We start from the raw sequence: 27,755 nt of genomic DNA, 5'->3' as shown, positions 1-27,755 counted from the left end.
AAATCGTTGAAATTCTGACGCTCGTGAATGCCCCACTTCACCCTTCAACTGACGTCCTGTTATCCAATTCCACTGTCTGACCACGCCTCTTATCCACTTTATACGGTTGTCCCAATGGTTGTCCCACTGCTTGCGTTTGGCGTAATCCAGGAAATTCCGTCTGCAAGGGGGCGCCCAGCCTCCCGTAAGGATCGCATGTTGAAGGGTGCCTGCATGGCTAAAACCAAAGTGATTGATTTTGGACAGCACAGTGGTGTGGCAATGTAACAATATGTGGATAATATCATTAGCACAATTTGCATTTCTAAAGTATTCTATGTAGCATTTGATAGCACAATTTAGCTTTAAAATGTCAGTGGATTCATTCTGATCTGTCACTGTCGATCAGTCTCTGGTGTCAATGCACTGTCTGCATTGCTGTTCTGAGGTGCCACTCTTTTGCGCATAATACTGTAACCTCACAATCTCATCACAGTTTTAGTATGTGCCAGGAAACGCTGTTGATTCTAATAATGCAATGACAGGGACATCTATATTTCGTATCCCTAGCCCGGCAGCGGAGATGGAGCATCCTCTTATCGAAGACAGAACTCTGCAAAGATGCAGAGGGATGCAGATTGATCAATCAATCGAAGGAGCGCTTGCCCGTGACGTAACCGCTTCTGTTGTGTGAATGAGCGGAGGAGAAACCTTCTCCCCATTCCATTATGTACACAATGAAACGTTTTAAGAGTTGAAAGCACAGCACTGGATATGGAGAAATGTCACTTAACTGCCTGGATTGAAAATAGTATATTCTTGGAAATGGTGCAATCAAATAAGGTAGGTTAGATGAAAGCCGCATGTAAATCTGTCTTACTAGCCAACATTAGCTAGCTAGGCTTGCTACATCGCATGATAGCTATTTTGCTTGCTAAATAATCGACATGTTACAGAGACAAGAAATCGTTTGCTTGTACCAGTTAGCTAGCTAGCGTTACCCATATTTAGTGTTATCCCACCTACTAAATACCATATAGATAGATAACGTTAGATAGATAGCTGTCTAAAAAGATAGCTAGCGGTTTGTTGTTAGCTAACTGGTCCAGTGCGTGATGGATGCAAAGGATGCTTTGTTGTCAAGCAAGGTAACGTTACGCTATCTAATTTTAACAAAGCGATCCTTTCTCCCTCTCTTTTGTAAGACCTTAACGTTACAAGACCATAACTAACGTTAGCCAGCTAGCCTACCAACTTGCCAGATATTTTATCAAATGAAATGCCTCGATTAACAGTTTTCAGAATGACAGCTGATGATGTTGGAATAGGATGGCTATGTTGGGTTGGTACATTGCTATGTCTGTTGGCTCCGTAAGCAACGCACAGGGTAAGTTCAGAACAAGCAGCTCTTATGTCAATCACCGTGTTCATGCATTATTCTTAGCTATATTAGCTATTACAACAGTAAGAAAAATGACTTGGCTAAATGGGCTTTAAAAGTAGCCTGCAATAGAGGTTGAAGATTCTGCTGATGTCCAGTGATGCGATTTTTAAAATGTCCAGTGATGCGATTATCCAAAGAAACATTATTTGCTGTGAGTAAAAACAAATGGATGTAAATGTTCCAATACGTCCTTTACATTAGTATATAGGTGAAGAAAGTAAAATGACAGTGACAACACACACATTTTGACATCTCTCTGGGGACACATGAAGATGGAGGTCATCAAGGACTCGACTTTGGCACGATTTGTCAGTTGTCCAAATTGAAATGTTTCTCTCCTTTCTCCATTTCTTTCTGCAGTAAAAAGCCAGCAACACTGATGCCAGGTGCAGGCCGTCGTTTGGAGCACTCCGAGCAGCACTTGGGATGAGTGGTGCAGTAGAGCAGGCGGCAGACATCCTGTCAGTCACAGACTTGGTCCGGGAGAGATGGAGAGTGGTGAGTTACTATAAATACTACCAGCTACAGAAAGGGCACAGCCAGCTTTGGTCAAATCTGTCTTGTTGCTGCTCCCATTCTCCTAGCGAGGTCAAAGCAGCATTCTGTAATGTGTTATGTAATGTGTCTCGCATCTAAATGAGATGTGGTGTGTGTGTACCTTCTGTAGGTACGGTATGGCACTTTTCTTACAGAACACTCACAACTTCCCTCTCGTTCTCTCTCTCTCTCTCCACCTCCATCCCCCACCCACCCGCTCTCTCTTCTTTCTTTACTACCTGCAATTCCACCTTCTCCATTCAATTTTCAGGTGAAGAAAATTGGCGGGGGTGGCTTCGGGGAGATCTACGAGGTGCTGGATCAGCTGAGCCAGGTCAACGTGGCCCTGAAGGTGGAGTCTGCCCAGCAGCCCAAACAGGTGCTGAAGATGGAGGTGGCCGTGCTGAAGAAGCTCCAGGGTGAGAGACAGGGGCCCTGTTGGAATACAGTACGACCTCAGATATAAGTCTAGAATGGAGGTCGTTCGGAAATACACTGAAATGCCCATAACTTTGAAATTCACACAACCGTATCAAACCTTTGTGGAAAATATTGATTGGATATTTACGTGTTTCTAATAAATATCTAATGTGTTTTAGAAGAGAGACCTTCTAAGCAACATTTATGTTTCTCTGTTTCAGGTAAAGATCATGTGTGTCGCTTTGTAGGCTGTGGCCGCAATGACCGCTTCAACTATGTGGTGATGGAACTTCAGGTCAGGTTTTTGGCTGCGTGTGCATGCACACTTGTGTGCGACCTTTGAAATATTTGAATCCCTTTAATTGTAATGTGATTTGTGGATTCAAATAAAGTGTGTTTGTGTGTGTGTGTGTGTGTGTGTGTTTGCTTTACTGTCTGTGTCCTATAGGGGAGGAATCTGGCAGACCTGCGCAGAACTATGTCTCGCGGCACCTTCACCGTCTCCACCACTCTGAGGCTGGGCCGACAGATGCTGGAGGCCATCGAGAGCATCCACTCTGTTGGCTTCCTGCACCGCGACATCAAACCGGTAAGGGGTCATGGGGTCAGAAGATGAGGGAATAATAAGGGGTCATGAATCAGGGGTAAGGGAACAAGATAAGAGCATAAATAATGCACTGGTAACACTCAAGCCTTAAAGGGATAGTCTGACATTTTGGCAATTAAGCGTCAGATGAACTAATGTATACACTATTTATGTCTCTGTGTCCAGTGTATGAATGCAGGTATAGCGCTTTAAGTGGTTATAATGCATTGCACAACTTGTCATAAGCATGTATGACAATATTATAATGTCTCATAGTGATCCTGACTACTTCCCAGCCATTTTGTTATTATCAGGAAAAAAAATTATGCATGGTGAGAAATGCCTTATTATAAGACCGCTTCAAGTTTCAAAGCATTGTACCAGGCATTGCTGGAAAGAGTAACAGGATTTACTTAGATTATTGCCTGCTTCATCAGATCAATCGCAAGGACAAAACTAAGTATCACTGACTGATTTACTGTGTTTGTACCACCCCAGTCAAACTTTGCCATGGGGCGCCTGGCCAGCACGTGTCGATGCTGCTACATGCTCGACTTTGGTCTGGCCCGACAGTTCACCAACTCTTGTCAGGAAGTGCGTCCTGTAAGTATTCCTGCCCGTGCATGTGTGTATGCGCATGTGGCTCAGTTGCTAAAGCATGATGCTTGCAATGCCAGGGTTGTGGATTCGATTCCCATAGGTGACCAGTACGAAAAAAGTATGAACATGTATGCACTCACTACTGTAAATCACTCTGGATAAGAGTGTCTGCTAAATGACTAAAATGTCAATGTGATGGCTACATTTCAATCGCCACTTAAAATGAAGCAATGCATTGGGCATGTATTCTAAGTAGTATGCTAGTGTGAATATTGAAGATTCAATTTAATTTCTTATCCATCTCTCTCTCTCTGTCAGCCTCGTCCCGTTGCAGGGTTCAGAGGAACGGTGCGCTATGCCTCAGTCAACGCACACAAGAATAAGGTGAGGTCAACCTCATACTAGGCTATATGAGTACATGTTCTCACCTTGCTCACCCATGTTGTGTGTGTCTGTGGTATTCAGGAGATGGGTCGCCATGATGACCTCTGGTCTCTCTTCTATATGCTGGTGGAGTTCACGGTGGGCCAGCTACCCTGGAGGAAGGTCAAAGACAAGGTAAGTGCATGTGCATGTGTGTGTACTGTACATGTATGAGCATGTGTGTTCATGCTCTTTTCCCTCTGCTCACAGGAACAGGTGGGGAACCTAAAAGAGACCTACGACAATCGCCTCATGCTCAAACACCTCCCCTCAGAGTTCAGCGCCTTCCTGGATCATATCCTGACCCTGGACTACTTCACTAAGCCTGACTATCAGGTAAGATTGGTCTATATGTTTCCATATGTGTGCATTAACTCAAATATCCAGAAAATACTGAGTGGACTGATCCATTGTGGAGGCTGTGGATGGCACTGTCCATCAGTCTAATACATGTTCTACTTAAATTGTGCATGGTTATATTACATAATAATATATAATAATATATTACATAATACATACATACATACATAATGGTGCAACACTAATATTATTTTATAACAAATGCACTTTCTCCCTCTTCAGTCCACTGTTCTGAAACATATCAATGTGCTGTTGAATTGGCGCCTTTTCGTAGACCATGTTGCTATGTGCATAATAGCAAAGTTAACCAGCATTTTTGTGTTGAGAACAATGCTGCGTAGGCAGCAGCAGAATGACGAAACGCAAACTCAATTAGTTCTGTAATCAATAGCCAAACTGCTTTATACTTTACATTTTTATTTATTTATTTAACTAGGCAAGTCCGTTAAGAACAAATTCTTATTTACAATGACGGCCTACCCCGGCCAAACCCTAACCCGGACGACGCTGGGCCAATTGTGCGCAAGCCTATGGGATTCCCAATCACGGCTGGTTGTGATACAGCCTGGAATCGAACCAGTGTCTGTAGTGATGCCTCTAGCACTGAGATGCAGTGCCTTAGACCGCTGCGCCACTCGGGAGCCCATGAATTTATCTACAGAAATAAGACAAATCCTGCTTCTGTTGCCTCTGAGTGTTTGTTTAATAGCCTACTGATTCATTGAGCACCAAGCCTCATGCAATGACATGTTCAGTAAACAATTTCACAAATTTGGCTGTTTTTAATCTTTGCTTTGCTATAGTAAAGATTTAGACTTTTTTTCTCTCTCGTTAGAACTGCCTCTCTGGAATGATTTAAAATGTGTTTATTGTTTACACTGTTCCAAATTGTCTGAATTAATTATATTTATATAATAGCAATAACGCTCCTTTTTCTTGATCTCCTTATTGTTATTGTTTTTCTTATTCTTATCCTTCTCATTAAGGCTTAGTATAGCAGTCTGGTATAACCACCATTGTTTTGCAGGCGTAAAAGTGCATCCTTTTTGGTCTTAATAGCGTAACTTATTTGGCCTATATTTCAATACTTATACAGGCTACTGTACCAATCAATCAATCAATCATTCATTCGTTAATGTCATCACACAGCGTATGAGTCATTCTTGATTTGAAATGCAATCAAGCATTTTAGTTTTAAAATAAAATAAAGCGAGCCTTGAATAATTACTTTAAACAAATAACCGTTCCATTTTGGAAATTGCATTCATGAATGAGTGTAACTGTTTTTAGTCTTTGCAGTAATAAAGACTTAACAAAAAAATGTTTTTGTTACAACAGACTCTCTGGTATGCTTACACTTTATTTTGTGTTGTTTACATTGTTCCGAACAGTCAGAAAATTATTTTGTCATTAGAGGTCGACCGATTAATTGGAATGGCCGATTAATTAGAGCCGATTTCAAGTTTTCATAACAATCGGAAATCGGTATTTTTGGGCGCCTTTTTTAATTGTATTTTTTTATACCTTTATTTAACTAGGCAAGTCAGTTAATAAGAACACATTCTTATTTTCAATGACGGCCTAGGAACGGTGGGTTAACTGCCTTGCTCATGGGCAGAACGACAGATTTTTACATTGTCAGCTTGGGGAGTCAATCTTGCAACCTTACAGTGAACTAGTCCAACGCTCTAACCACCTGCCTCTCGTTGCACTCCACAAGGAGACTGCCTGTTACGTGAATGCAGTAAGCCAAGGTAAGTTGCTAACTAGCATTAAACTTATCTTATAAAAAACAATCAATCAATCATAATCACTAGTTATCTACACATGGTTGATGATATTACTAGATATTATCTAGCATGTCCTGCGTTGCATATAATCTGACTAAGCATACAAGTATCTAAGTATCTGACTGAACGGTGGTAGGCAGAAGCAGGCGCGTAAACATTCATTCAAACAGCACTTTCGTGCGTTTTGCCAGCAGCACTTCGTTGTGCGTCAAGCATTGCGCTGTTTATGACTTCAAGTTTATCAACTCTCCAGCTAGTTAGCTCGCGCTAATTGTCGTTGTGTTGCTGGTTCGAGCCCAGGGAGGAGCGAGGAGAGGGAGGGAAGCTATACTGTTACACTGGCAATACTAAAGTGCCTATAAGAACATCTAATAGTCAAAGGTTAATGAAATACAAATGGTATAGAGGGAAATAGTCCTATAATTCCTATAATAACTACAACCTAAAACTATTTACCTGGGAATATTGAAGACTCATGTTAAAAGGAACCACCAGCTTTCATATGTTCTCATGTTCTGAGCAAGGAACTGAAACATTAGCTTTCTTACATAGCACATATTGCACTTTTACTTTCTTCTCCAACACTTTGTTTTTGCATTATTTCAATCAAATTGAACATGTTTCATTATTTACTTGAGGCTAAATTGATTTTATTGATGTGTTATATTAAGTTAAAATAAGTGTTCATTCAGTATTGTTGTAATTGTCATTATTACAAATAAATGTAATAAATGTAAAATAAATGTAAAAATCATCCGATTGATCGGTATCGGCTTTTTTGGTCCTCCAGTAATCGGTATTGGTATCGGCGTTGAAAAATCATAACCGGTCGACCTCTAATTGTAATCTATACAGCACCTGTTTGGTGCACACAACCTTTTCTGTAGCTTAGAGGCTAGAGATAAAATGTATGACACTGTAACGAGACAGACACTTCTTACATCATGCAGGTTTCTCAGATCAAAAAACCTAAATGGCGCTCAATCAAATAAATTGAAAAAAAGAGCTGTCACAAATCAATATATCCTAAAAAGAGTCCAAATAAAATGGACAATATGGAATGGACAATCACAACTGTTGTCCAGGAGTTTCACCCCATTGTCATGATCAGTGGTTTGAAGTTTGTATCCAGGCATTTTTTTACAAGCTGATCATAGCGAAAAATAAAGTACTTCTGTATTTCCCGCTGTGTAAACACATTGCAAATAGACTGAGGATAACTCCTGATAAAGTTGTGTAGCTGATATTCAGAGCTGAAATAGCCAAATTGACTAGTCACAGGAATCAGGACTAATAAAACCAATGCAGCGGCCTGTTTTACAAATGGTGGGGCTACCACATGGATGGGCATTCATAAAATTCCATTGCGGGCGACATAGTAGGCTTCACCCTAGTAAGCACGAGCCAATGTCATTTTTTTGGTCCTGTCTGGATGTTTTTTTTGTGTGTTAAAAAGGGTAGGCTTACCACATACTGTAGATGGGCATTCATAAAATTACATTTCAGGCAACACTGTAGGTGACACCTCAATAAGCACGGACCGACGTCATTTGGATGTCTTTTTTTGGTGCAGTTCCGGACCGGCCTTGATTTCCACGTAGGGCCTTGATGTCCATGTACATTGTTTTTTTTGTCTGGTCTGTACCAAATATGAACCAATCATGGACGATTTGGTTCAGATTTTGTCCAGTTTGGACCAGTCTTGATTTGGTCGTCTATAAATGACTCATTTTCAACTTTCATTCAGGACCAAAAAATTGTCTGATTTCAACATCTGCCCAAAAGATTTGCAGCATCCGTAAAATATTGTTTTTTCAACATCTGTAAAATGTTTTTTCAACATATGTAAAATATGTATTTTCAACATCAGGAAAATAAGTATTTTCTACTTTCATTAAGAACCCGAAAATGAACCTGACTTCAACGTCATGAAAATACATATTTCTCAAAGTCCTGAAAATATGCCTTTTCAGCATCCTGGAAAATAAATATTTTAAACATATGGAAAATAGCATTTAATATTTCATTCAGAACCTATATTGAACTTGGATGGCATTTTTTGGTCTCACCTATGGCGGCAGAAAGGCAATGACCGGCCCTGGCTGGTGCACTGTTTAGCTCACATCCGAAGGCTGAGGGGCAGTAACCTACTGCAGATCGCTAAAATATCTTAAAGATTATCATCACTCTTACTCAATTCAAATATTATGGTGACGCTATAGCAAAGATAGCAAAGATATAGCAATGTTGAAATACTGTATCTTCATGCCTAGAATTCAAACCTCCAGGCTTCCGTCATAACTGTCAATTTATTGGATTTTTAGAAATGAATATCATCTGAATTGTCCTCTGGAATAACAGACATTCTGGAGTAATAATTACATAACCAAAGTTCTCTAGTAATACTAGTCCCATACAAATACAGTGGGGCAAAAAAGTATTTAGTCAGCCACCAATTGTGCAAGTTCTCCCACTTAAAAAGATGAGAGAGGCCTTTAATTTCCATCATAGGTACACTTCAACTATGACAGACAAAATGAGAGAAAAAAATCCAGAAAATCACATTGTAGGATTTTTAATTAATTTATTTGCAAATGATGGTGGAAAATAAGTATTTGGTCAATAACAAAAGTTTATCTCAATACTTTGTTATATACCCTTTGTTGGCAATGACAGAGGTCAAACGTTTTCTGTAAGTCTTCACAAGGTTTTCACACACTGTTGCTGGTATTTTGGCCCATTCCTTCATACAGATCTCCTCTAGAGCAGTGATGTTTTAGGGCTGTTGCTGGGCAACACAGACTTTCAACTCCCTCCAAAGATTTTCTATGGGGTTGAGATCTGGAGACTGGCTAGGCCACTCCAGGACCTTGAAATGCTTCTTACGAAGCCACTCCTTCTTTCTTTGTGTTTGGGATCATTGTCATGCTGAAAGACCCATCCACATTTCATCTTCAATGCCCTTGCTGATGGAAGGAGGTTTTCACTCAAAATCTCACGATACATGGCCCCATTCATTCTTTCCTTTACATGGATCAGTCGTCCTGGTCCCTTTGCAGAAAAACAGCCCCAAAGCATGATGTTTCCACCCCCATGCTTCACAGTAGGTATGGTGTTCTTTGGATGCAACTCAGCATTCTTTGTCCTCCAAACACGACGAGTTGAGTTTTTACCAAAAAGTTATATTTTGGTTTCATCTGACCATATGACATTCTCCCAATCTTCTTCTGGATCATCCAAATGCTCTCTAGCAAACTTCAGACGGACCTGGACATGTACTGGCTTAAGCAAGGGGACGCGTCTGGTACTGCAGGATTTGAGTCCCTGGCGGCGTAGTGTGTTACTGATGGTAGGCTTTGTTACTTTGGTCCCAGCTCTCTGCAGGTCATTCACTAGGTCCCCCCGTGTGGTTCTGGGATTTTTGCTCACAGTTCTTGTGATCATTTTGACCCCACGGGGTGAGATCTTGCATGGAGCCCCAGATCGAGGGAGATTATCAGTGGTCTTGTATGTCTTCCATTTCCTAATAATTGCTCTCACAGTTGATTTCTTCAAACCAAGCTGCTTACCTATTGCAGATTCAGTCTTCCCAGCCTGGTGCATGTCTACAATTTTGTTTCTGGTGTCCTTTGACAGCTCTTTGGTCTTGGCCATAGTGGAGTTTGGAGTGTGACTGTTTGAGGTTGTGGACAGGTGTCTTTTATACTGATAACAAGTTTAAACAGGTGCCATTAATACAGGTAACGAGTGGAGGACAGAGGAGCCTCTTAAAAAAGAAGTTACAGGTCTGTGAGAGCCAGAAATCTTGCTTGTTTGTAGGTGACCAAATACTTATTTTCCACCATAATTTGCAAATAAATTCATAAAAAATCCTACAATGTGATTTTCTGGATTTTTTTTCTCATTTTGTCTGTCATAGTTGAAATGTACCTATGATGAAAATTACAGGTCTCTCTCATATTTTTAAGTGGGAGAACTTGCACAATTGGTGGCTGACTATACTTTTTTGCCCCACTGTAGGTATTTGGTCATGTGCATGCGATGCATACATGTCATGTAAAGAGAGCAAGGGTTGAGGGAATGGGGAATGTTTTTCCTAAAGAAATTAAGGATTTCGGTAACAGAAATGGCAATAATTATGTTGCACCTTCATCAACAAACACTTTGATGTTCTGTGGTGGTCGCTGCAGCAGGGAGGAGAGAGACAACGGGTGCCAGTTACAGTCATCCGCTGTCTTTTTCTTTTTAACACAGTGCAGCAAGTCTGAGCTGGCTCGGCACAATCAAATCAATTGCTGGTCGGGCACCCTCTAGTCATTTGTGTGTCTTAATTATTTAATCAAACCGTGTGCTTAAAACATCAGACAAGCTCAGTGAATATAGTTGATTTGATTTAAACACATAGGATGTGTAAATATATGGAAAGATACATGTTTAACAATTTCAACCAATCAATTGGTCAAAAGATCAGAACTCTTGGCTAACCCCAAAAGAAAATTAGTCGAGGACAGCCCTAACTCCCTGGTTTGACTGAATTTGAATGGAATTGACACCCACTCCTTTGTGTGTATTTGTCTGCCAACAACAAGCCAACAATAGCTCTTCCCATTGTTTCATAATGCTAAATGTCAATGATTTTGGTTTTTCTGTTCCAGCTACTAATTTCAGTGTTTGAAAATGCCATGAAGAGCCACAACGTGTTGGAAAACGACCCGTATGACTGGGAGAGGTGCGACTCAGAGGATATGCTGACCATCACCGGTTCAGCCACCACCGCTCAGCAACTGACCCGCCTCACACCAGCTTACATTGGGTAAGAACTGCAATGATGGCATATTGTTTTAAAATAGTAGCGGAGAGGTAGAACTGTGTGGTATCAGAAGTAGGGTTGAAGTTTTTTTTAGGAATCCAGGCAGGAGAATTCCTGAATTTCCTACTTATTCCAGGAATCTTCCAAACTGGATATCTGAAAAACCTGGGAATTTTGGGAATGTACCCAAAATGTTGCAACTGTACCACTCAAAGACTATGTTTAGACAGGCAGCCCAATTCTGATATTTGTTCCACTAATATTTATCAATATTGCTTTGAAACTATTCTAAAATACTACTTACGAACAGAATTTAGAATGTTTGTTTGCATAGAAAAAGTGTGTTTTATCAAACAATCCTACGAGTGTCATATGTACACCGGTAGGAGATGACCATTGATAAATACCAATTGTTCTCAGCCTTAGTGCATATACAGTGCCCTCCACTAATAATGGCACACTTGGTAAATGTTTATCCTCTTGGTCTTTCATTCAAAATATTCACAAAAATCTAACCTTTAATTAAAGTAAAATAATTTAAAGAAAAAATACATTCTTATCATAAAACCAATATTTTTCTCAGATATATGTGTGCCACAATTGTTGGCACCCCTTCATTCAATACTATATGTGCGACCTCCCTTTGCAAAGATAAGAGCTCTGAAAATTCTTCCTATAATGCGTGATGATGTTGGAGAACACATGGCAAGGGATCTGAGACCATTCCTCCATACAGAATCTGTCCAGATCCTTCAGATTCAGGAGGTCCACACTTGTGGATTCTCCTCTTCAGTTTATCCCACAAGTTTTCTATGGGGTTTAGGGCAGGGGACTAGGATGGCCATGGCAAAAACTTGATTTTGTGGTCAGTGAACCATTCTTGTGTTGATTTTGAGGTGTGCTTTGGATCATTGTCCTAGTGGAAGATCAAACCACGGCCCAGTTTAAGCTTCCTAGCAGAGGTTTTGATTTAATATCTGCTGGTACTTGATATTCCATGATACCATGTATCCTGACAAGTTGTCCAGGGCCTTTGGAAGACAAACTGCCCCGCAAAATCAAAGATCAACCACCATACTTCACAGTGGGGGTGAGGTACTTTTCTGCATGGCTATCTTTCTGTCTACGCCAAACCCACCTCTGGTGTTTGTTTCCAAAAAGACATATTTTGGTCTCATCTGACTATAGAACCTGGTCCCATTGAAAGTTCCAGTAACGTTTGGCAAACTGCAGGTGCTTGAGTTTTTGGTTTGATGACAGCAAAGGCTTTTTTTTTATGGCAACCCTCCCAAACAACTTGGTTATGGTTATGTAGGTGGCGTCTGATCGTAGTTCTGGAGACTTTCTGACCTCAAGACCCAAGAAACGTCTGCAATTCTCCAGGTATTATCCTCCAGGTATTATCCTTGGGTCTTATAGACACACGTCCTCTTCCAGGCCGATTGTTAACATCTCCAGTTGCTTTAAACTTCTTAATTATTGCCCTGATAGTGGAAATGGCTATTGTCAACCGTTGATCTTTTTTCTTATAGCCATTTCCTGATTTTGTGCAGCTCAACCTTTTGTCTCATGTCATTACTGTATTCTCAGGTCTTTCCCATAGTGATGGATGACTATGGGAACTTGGCCTGTGTGTCACCTCATATACTGTATGGTCAATCATCCCTTTTAAAGTCAACGCCTTACCATGAAATACAATGGCGCAACCCAAAAATTATTATTATAACAGTAACTATTTTCAGAGACTGAATATAGGTGCTAGTGTTAGAGATTGAGTTAAAACAAAAGGTTTTTATTTGGTTTGCTCCGTTGTGGCTTGAACAGTAAAAATAAAAACATAGCTACAAAGAGAGGACCGTTGGGACAATTCATGTTGCTTTAGCAATGGCAAATATACTTGAAATGAGTAGGCAATACTTGCCAAGAAGCCATCCATCCTCAATAGCTTCCACCTGTAGGCATATAGGCCAACATTGCTGTTTTGCAGAATGAACGAGTCGTGCTTGCCACCTTTCCACCACATTCAGCAGTGTATTTTACGCATCATATAACCCATCACCTGCACATTTAAGAGTGGAAGCCTTTTCTGTTCACACAGTTGAACTTGTTTTGGGAGGATGCTTTTATGGCCATGTTGGTGCCGTCTATTGCTACGTTCGTATTTGGAAAACCCGTTGGCATCATGGCAAAGACACCCCTCTTGACTTCAACCTGTTGTGCCATGGTGTATGGGAATTGTATGTGTTTCTGTTCCTTTTGCTCATGACGTGTCTCTAATTTAAAGAGAAATGTAAAAAAAAAAATTGTTAAACTTCATTAATCCACCACAACATGTGAACATTGCGCGTTTCTAGGTTTTGTAGTAAAAAAGACAGGAAGATGAGTGTTTCTTTTTTACTACAAAACCTAGAAATGCCCAATTTTCACATACAGTGCCTTCGGAAAGCTTCAGACCCCATGACTTTTCCCAGATTTTGTTATGTAATAGCCTTATTCTATTCTAATTGATTCAGTAGATTTTTTCCCCTCATCAATCTACACACAATAAGCTATAATGACAAAGCAAAACCAGGTTTAGACATTTTTGCTAATATATAACAAATTTAAATCTGAAATATTACATTTACATAATTATTCAGACCCTTTACTCAGTACTTTGTTGAAGCACCTTTGGCAGCCATTACAGCCTCGAGTTGTCTTGGGTATGACGCTACAAGCTTGGCACACCTGTATTTGGGGACTTTCTGCCTTTCTGATCCTCCCAAGCTCTGCCAGGTTGGTTGGGGAGCGTTGCTGCACAGCTATTTTCAGATCTCTCCAGAACTGTTCGATCATGTTTAAGTCCTGGCTCTGGCTGGGCCACTCAAGGACATTCAGAGACTCGTCCCAAAGCCACTCCTGCGTTGTCTTGGCTATGTGCTTAGGGTCGTTGTCCTGTTGAAAGGTGAACCATCACACCAGTCTGAGGCCCTGAGTGCTCTGGAGCAGGTTTTCATCAAGGATCTCTCTGTACTTTGCTCCGTTCACCTTTATCTTGATCCTGACTAGTCTCCCAGTCCCTGCCGCTGAAAACATCCCCACAGCATGATGATGCAGCCACCACCATGCTTTACTGTAGTTATGGTTCCAGGTTTCCTTCAGACGAGATGATTGGCATTTAGGCCAAATAGAGAGTGTTTAGGTGCCTTTTGGCAAACTCCAAGCAGGCTGTCATGTGCCTTTTACTGAGGAGTGGCTTCTGTCTGACCACTCTACCATAAAGCCCTCATTGGTGGAGTGCTGCAGAGATGGTTGTCCTTCTGGACAACCATTTCCACAGAGGAAATCTGGAGCTCTGTCAGAGTGACCATTGGGTTCTTAGTCCCCTCCTTTCCCGATTGCTCAGTTTGCCCAGACAGCCAGCTCTAGGAAGAGTCTTGGTGGTTCCAAACATCTTCCATTTAAGAATAATAGAGGCCACTGTGTTCTTGGGGACCTTCAATGCTGCAGAAATGTGTTGGTACCCTTCCACAGATCTGTGCCTCAACTTAATCCTGTCTCAGTGCTCTACTGACAATTCCTTCAACCTCATGGCTTGGTTTTTGCACTGGCAACTGTGGGACCTCATATATAGACACGTGTGCCTTTCCAAATCATGTCCAATCAATTGAATTTACCAATAGTGGACTCCAATCAAGTTGTAGAAACATCTCAAGGATGATCAATGGAAACAGGATGCACCTGAGCTCGATTTCGAGTCTCATAGCAAAGGGGCTGAATACTTATGTCAATAAGGTATTTCTGTTTTATATTTTTAATACATTTTCAAAAATGTCAAAAACCTGTTTTCACTTTGTCATTATGGGGTATTGTGTATAGATTGCTGAGAATTTGTAGTATTTATTTAATCAATTCGAGAATAACACTGTAACACAACAAAATGTGGAAAAAGTCAAGGGGTCTAAATACTTTCTGAAGTGTCTTCCGTCTGGCCACTCTACCGTAAAGGCCTGATTGGTGGTGCTGCAGAGATGGTTGTCCATCTGGAAGGATCTCCCATCTCCATTAGGAGATGAATATGAAATTTCCATTTTAACAAATAACAGTACTTGATATGGATTATTGTAACAAATGTGCTTTTGTGAAATATATAATATCTTGACAGGCTAATGGATATATATTTTGTATTTATTAGGGATCCCCATTAGCAGCAGCTGTTCTTCCTTGGGGTCCAAACACATTAAGGCACTTAAATTACATTTCAAACAAAAGATAAAACAGTACATTATTACATCGCTACATATCTACAATACAACGTTTTCCACACTCAGCGCTTGATAAGCTGTCCCCTTATTCCACCACTGTGCACACGCATGGTCATGGCTGTGTGTGAATTTATGCACACTCTCAAGCAAACATTCAGATTTTTGCCTATGCATGATGAATAAAAGATGCCCCAGATCTTTTCACATCAGATCTTTTTCAGAGCTGATCTGGCAGGTCAGATGGAGAAATGTTACATTTACATTACATTTAAGTCATTTAGCAGACGCTCTTATCCAGAGCGACTTACAAATGTTATGTTAATCCATAACTCTGTTTGGCTTCGTGTTGGTTGGTGTGATGCAGAATATTTGTGTGAATGGGTGTAATTGATGCCTAATTGGTCAGCATTTGCTGATTTGACTGTAATACCTTCCTTCAAATCGACATGGTATAACTTTTGTCCCACTCACGCAATTCAATCCATGGGTTGATTCTGTAAAATTTGCCAAGCTTTTTTGGGTGGAAAGGAAATCTGTATATTCGGGCAGCGATAGCGATCCCTTGGAAACCACTGGCCTAATTTGTCCTCTGGAAAGTAGCAGCTGAATGATTTTCTCTCTCCTCTCTGTCCCTTTTTCTGTCCCTTTCCCGACTCCCTCTCTCTCACTCGCTCTTTTCTCTTTCTCCTTCTCCCTCTCGAACACCCTCCCTTCCTCCTTCTCTATATCCCGCCAGCATGGCCAATGCCTCGGTGCTCCCCGCCGAGCTGCAGAGGGAGAACACTGAGGACGTACTGCAGGGCGAGCGCCTCAGCGACGCCGACAACTGCCCCCCCATCCCGGCCCAGCACCAACGTGCTGCCCAGGGCGTTGACGTGTGGGAGGAGATGGACCGCAACCGCAACTGTAACCACGCCGCAGCCCAGCAACAACAACAACCGCTCATCAGGAAGGTCAGGATTGGAACACATGCATATTTGTGAAATAATCAAATGTTATTGACCATATAAATAAATACTGGGTTTTAGACAGGAACACACAATTATTGCATGCTATCAAATAAACACCCCCATTAGTTTCCCTTTATACTGCTGCAGTTCAGCCAACCTTTTCTACTTCAACAGGTACATTTTCTATATTGAAGACTGTATGTTCAGTACTATACTATTTAATTTTTTTTAAATTTGAATTTACCTTTATTTAACTAGGCAAGTCAGTTAAGACCAAATTGTTATTTACAATGACTGCCTACCAAAAGGCCTCCTGCGGGGATGGGGGCTGGGATAAAAAAATAATATATACAGTGCCTTGAGAAAGTATTCGGCCCCCTTGAACTTTGCGACCTTTTGCCACATTTCAGGCTTCAAACATAAAGATATAAAACTGTATTTTTTGTGAAGAATCAACAACAAGTGGGACACAATCATGAAGTGGAACGACATTTATTGGATATTTCAAACTTTTTTAACAAATCAAAAACGGAATAAATGGGGGCATGCAAAATTATTATTGTGACAACTACATTCCTTACCCCTTCTCCAGGTGGTGAATGAGGACGAGCACAGCCAGAACCATGGTGGCAACCAGAGCCAGAGCTCCCCCAGAAGGGTGTGCTCAGAGACCATGTTCCTGGACCGGGCGGCCCCCCTGCTCCGGAGGATGAGACACAGCCAGAGCCTGGCCTTCGAGAAGAGACTGGCTCCCGAACCCAAGCCCACCATCGAACGCTTCCTTGATGCCTAGTCAGTACCTTTTACCATTCATTTACAGTAGTTTTAATAGTTTATATTGTTCTACAGTGTACAATAGGACAGTGGTTCTCAAACCCCTCCGGGGGGGGCAGGCATTTCACAATTTTGTTTTAGACTTGAACTACAAGACCTGATTCAGTACTCAAGGGCTTGATGATTAGTTGAATCATTGTGCTAGCTCTGGAATAGAACAAATACTGCTGGAGGTCCCGGAGGAGATGTTTGAGAACCACTGTACTAGGCACAAGGCAGAGGGACTTGTATTCATTTAGTCCTTAAACTACTGTATGCAGGGTTTTGTTTCAACCAACCTTGAATTTGTTGGACTGTTCTTTGGCTAGTCCAGGGGGTGTACTTGTACGTCATGCTGTCTCATGCTACAGGAACTGAGGATAAGCTCCTGCTTCTAGCTTGCACAAGCCAAGGCTCATGCAAGGCAACTTGCTTAATTAATCTCACTTGTTGGAATGTTCATTAGCTAGTTATGCACATTTTACCAATACATTTTTTTAAAATAATTTCCATTAGTCGAATTTTAAATATTTATTAAGCAATTTGTAACGGTTTTCTAGGTGTGAAGGAGAGTCGGACCAAAATGCAGCGTGTAGATTGCGATCCATAATTTAATAAACAAACGTAACACGAATCTAAATACAAACACTACAAAAAACAATAAACGTAACGAAAACCGAAACAGACTATACTTGTGTACACTAACACAGACAGGAACAAGGACACTAAGGACAATCACCCACAAAACAACCAAAGAATATGGTTGCCTAAATATGGTTCCCAATTAGAGACAACAATAAACACCTGCCTCTGATTGAGAACCACTCCAGACAGCCATAGACTTTGCTAGATCACCCCACTAGCTACAATCCCAATACATACCAAAACCCCAAGACAAAACACACCACAATACAAAAACCCCATGCCACACCCTGGCCTGAACCAAACATGAAGATCAACACAAAATACTTCGACCAGGGCGTGACAGAACCCCCCCCCCCCCCTAAGGTGCGGACTCCCGAACGCACCTCAAAACAACAGGGAGGGTCCGGGTGGGCGTCTGTCCATGGTGGCGGCTCCGGCGCGGGACGTGGACCCCACTCAGTCAATGTCTTAGTCCCCTCTCCTAAGAGGAAGCTCAGGAGTGAGAGGAAGCTCAGGAGTGAGAGGAAGCTCAGGCAGGTTGATGGATCTACCAGATCCTGGCTGGCTGGTGGTTCCGGCAGATCCTGGCTGACTGGTAGATCCTGGCTGACTGGCGGATCCTGGCTGACTGGCGGATCCTGGCTGACTGGCAGTTCTGGAGGATACTGGCAGACTGGCGGATCCTGGCCGACTGGCGGATCCTGGCCGACTGGCAGTTCTGGCGGATCCTGGCCGACTGGCAGATCCTGGCCGACTGGCAGTTCTGGCGGCGCTGGGCAGACTGGCGGCGCTGGGCAGACTGGCGGCACTGGGCAGACTGGGGGCACTGGCGGCGCTGGGCAGACTGGGGGCACGGGTGGCGCTGGGCAGACTGGCAGCACTGGTAGCGTTGGGCAGACTGGCGGCACTGGTGGCGCTGGGCAGACTGGTGGCGCTGGGCAGACTGAAGGATCTGGCTGCTCCACGCTGACTGTCGGCTCTGGCTGCTCCACGCTGACTGGCGGCTCTGGCTGCTCCACGCTGACTGGCGGCTCTGGCTGCTCCATGTGGGCTGACAGCTCTGGCGGCTTATTACAGACTGGCATCTCCTTGCAGACTGACAGCTCCTTACAGACTGGCAGCTCCTTGCAGACTGGCAGCTCCTTGCAGACTGGCAGCTCCTTGCAGACTGGCAGCTCCTTGCAGACTGGCAGCTCCTTGCAGACTGACAGCTCCTTGCAGACTGACAGCTCTGGCTGCTTCATGCAGACTGACATCTCTGGCTGCTCCATGCAGACTGACATCTCTGGCTGCTCCATGCAGACTGACATCTCTGGCTGCGCTGAACAGACAGGAGACTCCAGCAGCACTGTAGAGGAGAAAGGCTCTGGCTGCGCTGAACAGGCGGGAGACTCCGGCAGCGCTGGAGAGGAGGAAGGCTCTGATAGCGCTAGACAGGCGGGAGACTCCGACAGCACTGGAGAGGCGAGGCGCACTGTAGGCCTGATGCGTGGTGCTGGCACTGGTGGAACTGAACCGGGGTCACGCACAGGAAGCCTGGTGCGGGGAGCTGCTACCGGAGGGCTAGGGTGTGGAGGTGGCACAGGATGGCCTTGACCGTGAAGGCGTACTGGAGATCTTGAGAGCAGTGCTGGCACAGGACGTGCAAGGCTAGGGATGTGCACAGGAGGCCTGATGCGTGAGGCTGGCACCAACTTCACCAGCCGACTAACACGCACCTCAGGACGAGTATGGATCGCTGACCCAGGTGCCATCAAATCCCGACACGTTCCGTCGGGCGAATTCCATGCAAAAAGCACCAACACAGCAACTCCCTCATTTCTCTCTCCTCCAATTTCCCCATTAACTCCTTCACAGTCTCTGCTTCGCTCACCTCCAACACCGGCTCTGGTCTCCTCCTTGGCTCCTCACGATAAACCGGGAGAGTTGGCTCAGGTCTGACTCCTGACTCTGCCACACTCTCCCTGAGCTCCCCCCCAATACATTTTTGGGGCTGACTCTCAGGCTTCCTTCCGAGTCGCCGTGCTGCCTCCTCATACCGGCGCCTCTCCGCTCTCTCCGCCTCCAGTTCTTCCTTGGGGCGGCGATATTCTCCAGGCTGAGCCCAGGGTCCTTTACCGTCCAGTTCTTCCTCCTCTTTGGGCTGCTCCTGTTGCCTCTTCTCCTGCTGCACCTTTGGGCGGCTACACTCCCCTGGTTTAGCCCAGGGTCCTCTCCCGTCGAGGATTTCCTCCCATGTCCAGAAATCCTTATTGCGCATCTCCTCTTTGGGTGATTCTGTAACGGTTTTCTAGGTGTGAAGGAGAGTCGGACCAAAATGCAGCGTGTAGATTGCGATCCATAATTTAATAAACAAACGTAACACGAATCTAAATACAAACACTACAAAAAACAATAAACGTAACAAAAACCGAAACAGCCTATACTTGTGTACACTAACACATAGACAGGAACAAGGACACTAAGGACAATCACCCACAAAACAACCAAAGAATATGGCTGCCTAAATATGGTTCCCAATCAGAGACAACAATAAACACCTGCCTCCGATTGAGAACCACTCCAGACAGCCATAGACTTTGCTAGATCACCCCACTAGCTACAATCCCAATACATACCAAAACCCCAAGACAAAACACACCACAATACAAAAACCCCATGCGACACCCTGGCCTGAACCAAACATGAAGATCAACACAAAATACTTCGACCAGGGCGTGACACAATTACTCATGTCAAATCCCAATTTTCTTTTATATTTCCAGTCTGGGGAATCAGCATCCACAGGAGCGAGAGATCACAATCCCCGAAAGCGGCGGGGGGCGGGGTGAGCAGGTTGACACCCCCTGTGACGAGGACCAGGCGACAGAGACTCCCGACCAGGACGAGGGGGCTGGGGCCCTGAACCTCAGTTCTGTTCCCCAGGAGGGAAACTCCCAGGATTGGTTGATGCTGGAGCAGGGGGGAGGCAGCGGGGCCTCGGGGGCAGCCAAGCCTCCAGGAGACTATGCTCTGGATGGGAATAAACTAGAGGTGCATTCAGAGGCTGAGGTCCAGGACCACCAGCCTCCCTCAGCCCCGAGCAGCCCCGTCCTGTCCCACATGGCCCTGCCCTGTACCTGGTTACTGGGCGGCAGGAGGCTGCCTGGGATGCTAGGCCACATGGGCCGAGCCCAGATGGAGCAGGTGAGTGCGAGCAGGCTTTGGCAGAATAAGAATTGCTCACACATATACATACAGTTCTATTCTGGGCATTAAAATGTCACTTTTTCAAAATGTCCTGCTGAAGTATGGCCCTGACGGTGCAATTATATCCATTATGAAGGAAATGTTTCTTACTCCACTGCAGTACAGGTTAACTTTTGAAGAACTGTACACACGTCAGATATTCACTGACATGAACAGAGATCTGTACCTCTCGCTTTTATCCAAAGCGACTTACTTAGTGCGCTCATCTTAAGATCGCTAGGTGAGACAACCACATATCACGGTCGTAGTAGGTCCATCTTTCCTCGATACAGAAGTTATCAGCAACGTCACTGCTAGTAGGAAAAGACAAGTGACATTTTTGTTTTTTTATTGGGAGGATAGAATAAGACTGAGATGTCTTATTTAATATACTGTTTTGAAGAGGTAGGGTTTCAGGCGTTTTCAGAAGATGGGCAGGGACTCTGCTGTCCGAGCTCTACTTGCGCCTCCTCACCACCTCTAATGTCCATCTACCATTAATCTCTGGTCTGCCTCTCCACAGTCTGCCAACCCTGTACCACAGTCCCCTGTGATGGAGAAGAGTGAAGCCATACCACTAGAGGCTCTGTCAACCAAACCCAATGACCCCCAAGAGGTCAAGGTCGATGAGCTGGAGATTGTCGAATCAGCACCCAGCCCTGTGCCAAGCCTCATCCCAGCCCACCTCGCAAATGACAAAGACCCAGAGAGCGACTCAGGACTCCCCGACCGTTCCTCCGAACCCACCCAACACCCTCAGATGGAGAAAGCCGGAAGTGCCGCGGAGAGCACCTTCTCCTCCTCCCCTCCCCCACCCACCTTGGTCCTGCTGCGAAGAGAATCCCCCTCCTCGCCCAGATTGAGCCGCATCCCCATACGAGATTCCCCCACCATGGACCGCCGCCACCGCTGGAGCAGCCCCGTGCCTGGCTCGCCCTCCCACTCGCCCTCTCCATCGCTCTCCTGCGACAACCTGCTGCCCTGTGGCGTCCGGGAGAGGTTCCTTTCCTGCTCAGACCGCGGCTCACGCTCCGACTGGCTGGGGGAAGACCGTGACTCCCTCTCGCTCTCCTCCTCGGGCAGCAGGAGTAAAATCCCTCGGCCCATCATTCCCCCTCTTCCAGGGCTCGAGCAGCAGCAGCTCTCCTCCTCCGGCAGGTTCCTGCCTCGTCCGCCTCCCGGGAAACCGCCTACCCGCCCAGCTGTAGACAACAGGTATGAAGAACATGGTTTTATGGCACAGCACTGGGCCACGTTTAATAGAAAACTTTATGGAGTGTCGCAGATAGAAATGTAATGAATGAAACTGATGTACTTTCTTATTCGACAGCTATTCAATCTGAGGCATGTTTACTCTACATTATATATGTATCTGAACATTCCACAACGTTGTGCCCTGCCAAACGCAAGACTAGTAGGCTGTGATAGTAAGGATTGCATCCCACATCACTGATGATAGACAATTTTGTGTGGATTGGTTTAGGAACATATCGGTGCAAATCAGAATGTATAGGCATGAGTGTCTGAATAATACATTATAGTTGCAGAATTGTTTGTTTTTAAAATCCAACCCCTTCTGTTCTCTGCCCCAGTAGGCGCCGGCGTTTCCGGGTGCGTGCCAGCAGCACCAGCGACGCCGACTTCCTTGCCAATCTGACCCAACTGATGAAGGACCGCGGCGGTGCACTTTTCAGTCCGGCGCCACACCCCCGCAGCTCTTCCTCCTCTCTACAGCGCTCACTCAGCTCCTCCCCCTCACGTCACGAGCTCCGCGAGGGGGGAAGGGTCTTCCTGGGGCGTAGCCGCTCTCCGTCCAGCTTCTCGGGGTCCCCTCCGTGGTACCCCCAGGACAGGCTTAGTGGGCGACAGGGGATCCCGTGGGGCGCAGGGCCCGGTGCCAGAGGGAGGGGCCCTAGCCACGAGGGCAAAGGCAGCGGCAAAGTGAGCCGATAAGTGGACAGAATGGGTATCAGTGTGTTGTTCAGAAGGGCACACTGTTGTAAGACATTTTGCAACAATAAACCCGAATCGAGCGTTTCTAATTGGACACGTTCAGCCAGGGCCTTGTCAGCTCATTAGGCGGCCACCTATGGCGGCAGATTAACACGGGTGGAATTTTCTGGGCTAAACTGAACAAGATGCACACCCAACAACACAACCTCAAATAAATCTGCCCCAAAACAATGACAATTTCTCTCAACCAGTGGCATATGGGCTTTTTAGGTGAGCGCTGATGCCGCCCTGTGATAAGCAGTTCCCACTTTGTCAAAGGCAGGGGCACAAACATGTTGCTTGTCCATTCCCAGAGGCGCGCCGTGCACTCCACCAACGTTCTGTTAAGAAAACTATCTAACATAAATCATGTAGCAGATCTAGCCAGCGTAAAAACATGAGCCATTCACAATAATTACAGCAAAATGTCAAGAAAACTGTATGCTTATTACACCACTTTCTAATTACCGCATGTCAGAGGCATGACAAATTAACGAATGGACTTGAAAATGGGTGATATAGCCTACAGTCAAATGTGATGTGGTTCGACGAGAACATTGACATTTTGCCAAGGCAGAGACGTGGCGACATGACAATAGCCAAATTTGTCATTTCACTTTTTGGTGTTTACGTTTAACAGATGTCTCTTTCCATTCACCGCGGTTTGGAGTCTGTTAATATGGTGCGAGTGGATGAACGTGCACTGCTAGCCTATGACGGAGCCCTTTGAAGTGATTGTTTAACAATTAGATGAAAACATTTTGACGGGTTGTTTTTATGCCACAGTATAAGATAATGCATTTTAAAAGTGAAATAACAGGTCTTTACGACTAGGCCCACTGAGATCCTATTGAATTAATAGGGACTCAATATATCATTCTATGATTAGGCCCTTTGAAAAATGCTGGTGCACGCTGTTGGTCCCATACCGGGAAGAATTTAATTATACTTTCACCCCTGAATATAGCATATGGTAGAAAGAGTATGTGGCCTTTTCTGTAGCCTACAGGCTGTAGATAAAATGTATGACAGTGTAATGAGACGGACACTTTTTTACATCATACAGGTTTCTCCGATCAAATACCCGCGTTGACATGTTACAACATTTCCTAAAAACAGGACAGGTCAAAGTAAAATGGACAATATGAAATGGATAATCAGGCTATTCACAACTGCTGTCCAGAAGTTTCACCCCGGGGGCAAAATGTTCATGATCAGTGGTTTAAAGTTTGTATCTGTACATTTTTTTTTACAAGCTGATCATCGCGAAAAAGAAAGTACTTCTTTATTTCCCGCTGTGTAAACACATTGCAAATAGGCTCAGGATAACTCCTGATGAAGTTGTGTAGCTGATATTCAGAGCTGAAATAGCCAAATTCACTAGTCACAGGAATCAGGACTAATAAAGCCAATGCAATGCCTGTTTTACAAACGGTCTTCCACATGGTTGGGCATTCATAAAATTCCTTTGTAGACCAACACAGTAGGCTTCACCCTAGTAAGCATGGGCTGACGTCTCCTGGATGTCTTTTTTTGGTCCTGTCCGGACCGGCTATCTTTTATTGGTATTTTACAAACTGTAGGCCTACTACATAGATGGGCATTCATAAAATTCTAATTAGGCGACACTGTAGGCTACACCTCGGTAAGCACAGATCGATGCCGTCGCCTTTTGGATGCCTTTTTTTGGGGGTCCTGTCTGGATCGGCCTTGATTTCCACTTCCACGGATGTTGGTTTTTAGTCCGGTCCAGACCAAATCATAGACATCTATGTTTGGTTCAGACCGTCTTTCATTTGCCTCGCCTAGGGTGACAGAACAGTTATGACCAGCCCTGCTTTCAGCAGGTACATCTATGTTTCGTCCCCACTGCACACGACCCAGGCGGCTATGGTTACTCAGACTGTAATAATGTATGTACAGAGAACGTACTGCATCGGATCCAATCTTCAACTTTGACAGCATGTGTACATATATATGATCTACTACTGTACTCCAGGGAATGTACTGTATGTAATGTAAAATGTATGATAGAATGTATCTATTTATTTGATGTGTCTCGAAAAATGTACTTGAAAAATGTAGCTTGATTCCAACATCGGAACATCAGATTTCCGAAAAACATTGAGATGGTCTACTCTTTCTCCCTGACCCCAGTCCTGGGTTCTTAACAGTATGTATGTATGTATGTATGTGTGTGTGTGTGTGTGTATGTATGTATGCCATGAGACCAAAAAGATCTGTACTGTATCATATGAGAGATCTGAAGGAGGTCGCCTTGTATATACAGTTGAAGTCGGAAGTTTACATATACTTAGGTTGGAGTCATTAAAACTCGTTTTTCAACCACTCCACAAATGTCTTGTTAACAAACTACAGTTTTGGCAAGTCAGTTAGGACATCTACTTTGTGAATGACACAAGTCATTTTTCCAACAATTGTTTACAGACATATTATTTCACTTATAATTCACTGTATCACAATTCCAGTGGGTCAGAAGTTTACATACACTTAGTTGACTGCCTTTAAACAGCTTGGAAAATACCAGAAAATTATGTCATGGCTTTTAGAAGCTTCTGAAAGGCTAATTGACATCATTTGAGTCAATTGGAGGTGTACCTGTGGATGTATTTCAAGGCCTACCTTCAAACTCAAAGCCTTTTTGCTTGACATCATGGGAAAATCAGAAGAAATAAGCCAACAGCCATCAACCTCAGGAAAAAAAAATTGTAGACCTCCACAAGTCTGGTTCATCCTTGGGAGTAATTTCCAAATGCCTGAAGGTACCACGTTCATCTGTACAAACAATAGTGCGCAAGTATAAACACCATGGGACCACACAGCCATCATACCGCTCAGGATGTAGAAGCATTGTGTCTCCTAGAGATGAACATACTTTTGTGCAAAAAGTGCAAATCAATCCCAGAACAACAGCAAAGGACCTTGTGAAGATGCTGGAGGAAACAGGTCCAAAAGTATCTATCTCCACAGTAAAACGAGTCCTATAACATAACCTGAAAGGACGCTAAGCAAATAAGAAGCCACTGCCCCAAAACCGCCATTAAAAGCCAGACTATGGTTTGCAACTGCACATGGGGACAAAGATCATACTTTCCTGACCTGGGTCTTTCAAATGGACAATGACCCCAAGCACACTTCCAAAGTTGTGGCAAAATGGCTTAAGGACAACAAAGTCAAGGTATTGGAGTGGCCATCACAAAGCCCTGATCTCACTCCTATAGAACATTTGTGGGCAGAGCTGAAACACTGTGTGCGAGCAAGGAGGCCTTACAAACCTGACTCAGTTACACCAGCTCTGTCAGGAGGAATGGGCCAAAATTCACCAAACTTATTGTGGGAAGCTTGTGGAAGGCTACCCGAAACATTTGACCCAAGTTAAACAATTTAATGGCAATGCTACCACATACTAATTGAGTGTATGTAAACTTCTGACCCACTGGGAATGTGATGAAAGAAATAAAAGCTGAAATAAATCATTCTCTCTACTATTATTCTGACATTTCACATTTTTAAAATAAAGTGGTGGTTCTAACTGACCTAAGACAGGGATTTTTTACTAGGATTAAATGTCAGTCATTGTGAAAAACTGTTTAAATGTGTTTGACTAAGGTGTATGTAAACTTCCGACTTCAACTGTATGTACCGTTTAAAAAAATATATAATCATTGTATAGAGAGCACTTCAGTGCTGTTCATTCAAACTAAATGTTAATCTTATTGCACCAATTTATCAGCATTCATTTGTAATAACCAGTGCATGTAGTCCCATCTAAACTCCATTTCTCCTCTCCCTAAAACTACTAGATGAAACATGTATTTCAAGCTATTTAAAAGATCTCACTCACTCTGGCGTATTCACAATGTAATTCTGTGATTTTATTGCGAGAAAATCTCTTATTTTAGATGATGTGGAGGTGTCACAATGTTGGAATGTAAAAAATAAAAAATAAAAAAAAGCACTCATACTGAATTAATGTAACAAGTGCATGGATATCATTGCAAATATATGTGTGTTAAAATTTAAAATAAAAAAACATCTGTAGGGTCCGCTAAAACAAATCTGTATTTTTTTTATAAACTGGTCCCGATTTTAAATACATTTATCATGCAGACCAGCAAAATTGGAGTCTATTTGTATCTGCCCTCCTGAAAAACTGATATAATGATTGCAGAAAATCAAATAAAGTATACATTTGGCTTATAGTGAACTATATGAAATTAATGTTCAATATAGTAGGCTACCTACCCTTTTGTCTTTATTATGTTACGATTCAACCAACAAATGTGTACAAGGTGTCAAGTTCCACCCCCCCCCCCCAAAACAAACATTTGCTTCACTTAATATTCATATAAAAAACTATCCTGTCAAAGCTATTTAATTAAACAGATGTGATCTGTAACAGTTGTTTCTCCTGAGCAGCAGTCTGTTCTGAACCAATAAGGTTTCTAAGCCCTAAAACGTGTATTTGTCTGGAAACCTAACCAAACGACCCCTAGCCCCCAAAACCTCAAAGTTGATGTATATCCGTAGGTAAATGCAATATGGTAGAAGCTCCTCCTTGCCTTCTGATTGGCCAAGATGAATCTCTTATGGGGGTAGGGGCTTGGGGTTGTTACAAAGTGAACTGAGCTGTACAGTCCAATTCTAGTAGACTATTATGTCTGTGGTCAATAAGGAGTAACATGTTCTATGTTATGTAGACTTTGCTGACACATACTGCTGATGATAAGTCTATGGTAAAGAATGAGCTCTGTGCTCTATAAGTGAAATGTTACGTCTGTGCAGAGTCAATAAATAGAGATGCTTGGTTTTAGGTTTGATACAGTGTGTGTTCTAAAATAATAGTGCATCTCTCTGCCATGGGACTTATGGTTCAAGTTGAGCGCGCAGTTCTTGATTGTTTACGCCTGGTC

General features: G+C 43.5%; 1 protein-coding gene across 2 annotated transcripts; it reads left to right on the top strand.

The window, feature by feature from the left end:
* The first annotated feature begins 86 nt into the window (after positions 1-86).
* Positions 87-27,049, top strand: LOC115139679 (tau-tubulin kinase 2-like). Of its 2 annotated transcripts, none has more exons than XM_029677311.2 (15): positions 87-822; positions 1,784-1,921; positions 2,232-2,379; positions 2,602-2,675; positions 2,829-2,969; positions 3,465-3,569; positions 3,885-3,950; positions 4,032-4,124; positions 4,200-4,325; positions 10,795-10,952; positions 15,930-16,146; positions 16,736-16,935; positions 20,367-20,787; positions 21,353-22,044; positions 22,425-27,049. In XM_029677311.2, exons 2-15 carry the CDS (start codon positions 1,850-1,852, stop codon positions 22,780-22,782), a joined length of 2,871 nt encoding a protein of 956 aa, XP_029533171.1. In that variant the 5' UTR covers positions 87-822; positions 1,784-1,849; the 3' UTR covers positions 22,783-27,049. The 2 variants fall into 2 exon arrangements, with proteins under 2 accessions (XP_029533171.1, XP_029533170.1); XM_029677310.2 differs by having other exon boundaries at positions 22,422-27,049.
* Positions 27,050-27,755: the final 706 nt, after the last annotated feature.

The sequence above is a fragment of the Oncorhynchus nerka genome, linkage group LG13 (assembly GCF_034236695.1).
Source record: "Oncorhynchus nerka isolate Pitt River linkage group LG13, Oner_Uvic_2.0, whole genome shotgun sequence".
NCBI lineage: Eukaryota > Metazoa > Chordata > Actinopteri > Salmoniformes > Salmonidae > Oncorhynchus > Oncorhynchus nerka.
The sequence above is the reverse complement of the archived record's forward strand: the minus strand, read 5'-3'. Positions and strand labels throughout refer to the sequence as shown.

Excerpts from the sequence above, each read along its gene's own strand:
- LOC115139679 (XM_029677310.2), top strand. The coding sequence starts at position 1,850 with ATGAGTGGTGCAGTAGAGCAGGCGGCAGACATCCTGTCAGTCACAGAC. Across the intron at positions 1,922-2,231 it reads TCCGGGAGAGATGGAGAGTG|GTGAAGAAAATTGGCGGGGG; the intron begins GTGAGTTACTAT and ends TTCAATTTTCAG. Across the intron at positions 22,045-22,421 it reads CGCCCAGCTGTAGACAACAG|TAGGCGCCGGCGTTTCCGGG; the intron begins GTATGAAGAACA and ends TCTCTGCCCCAG.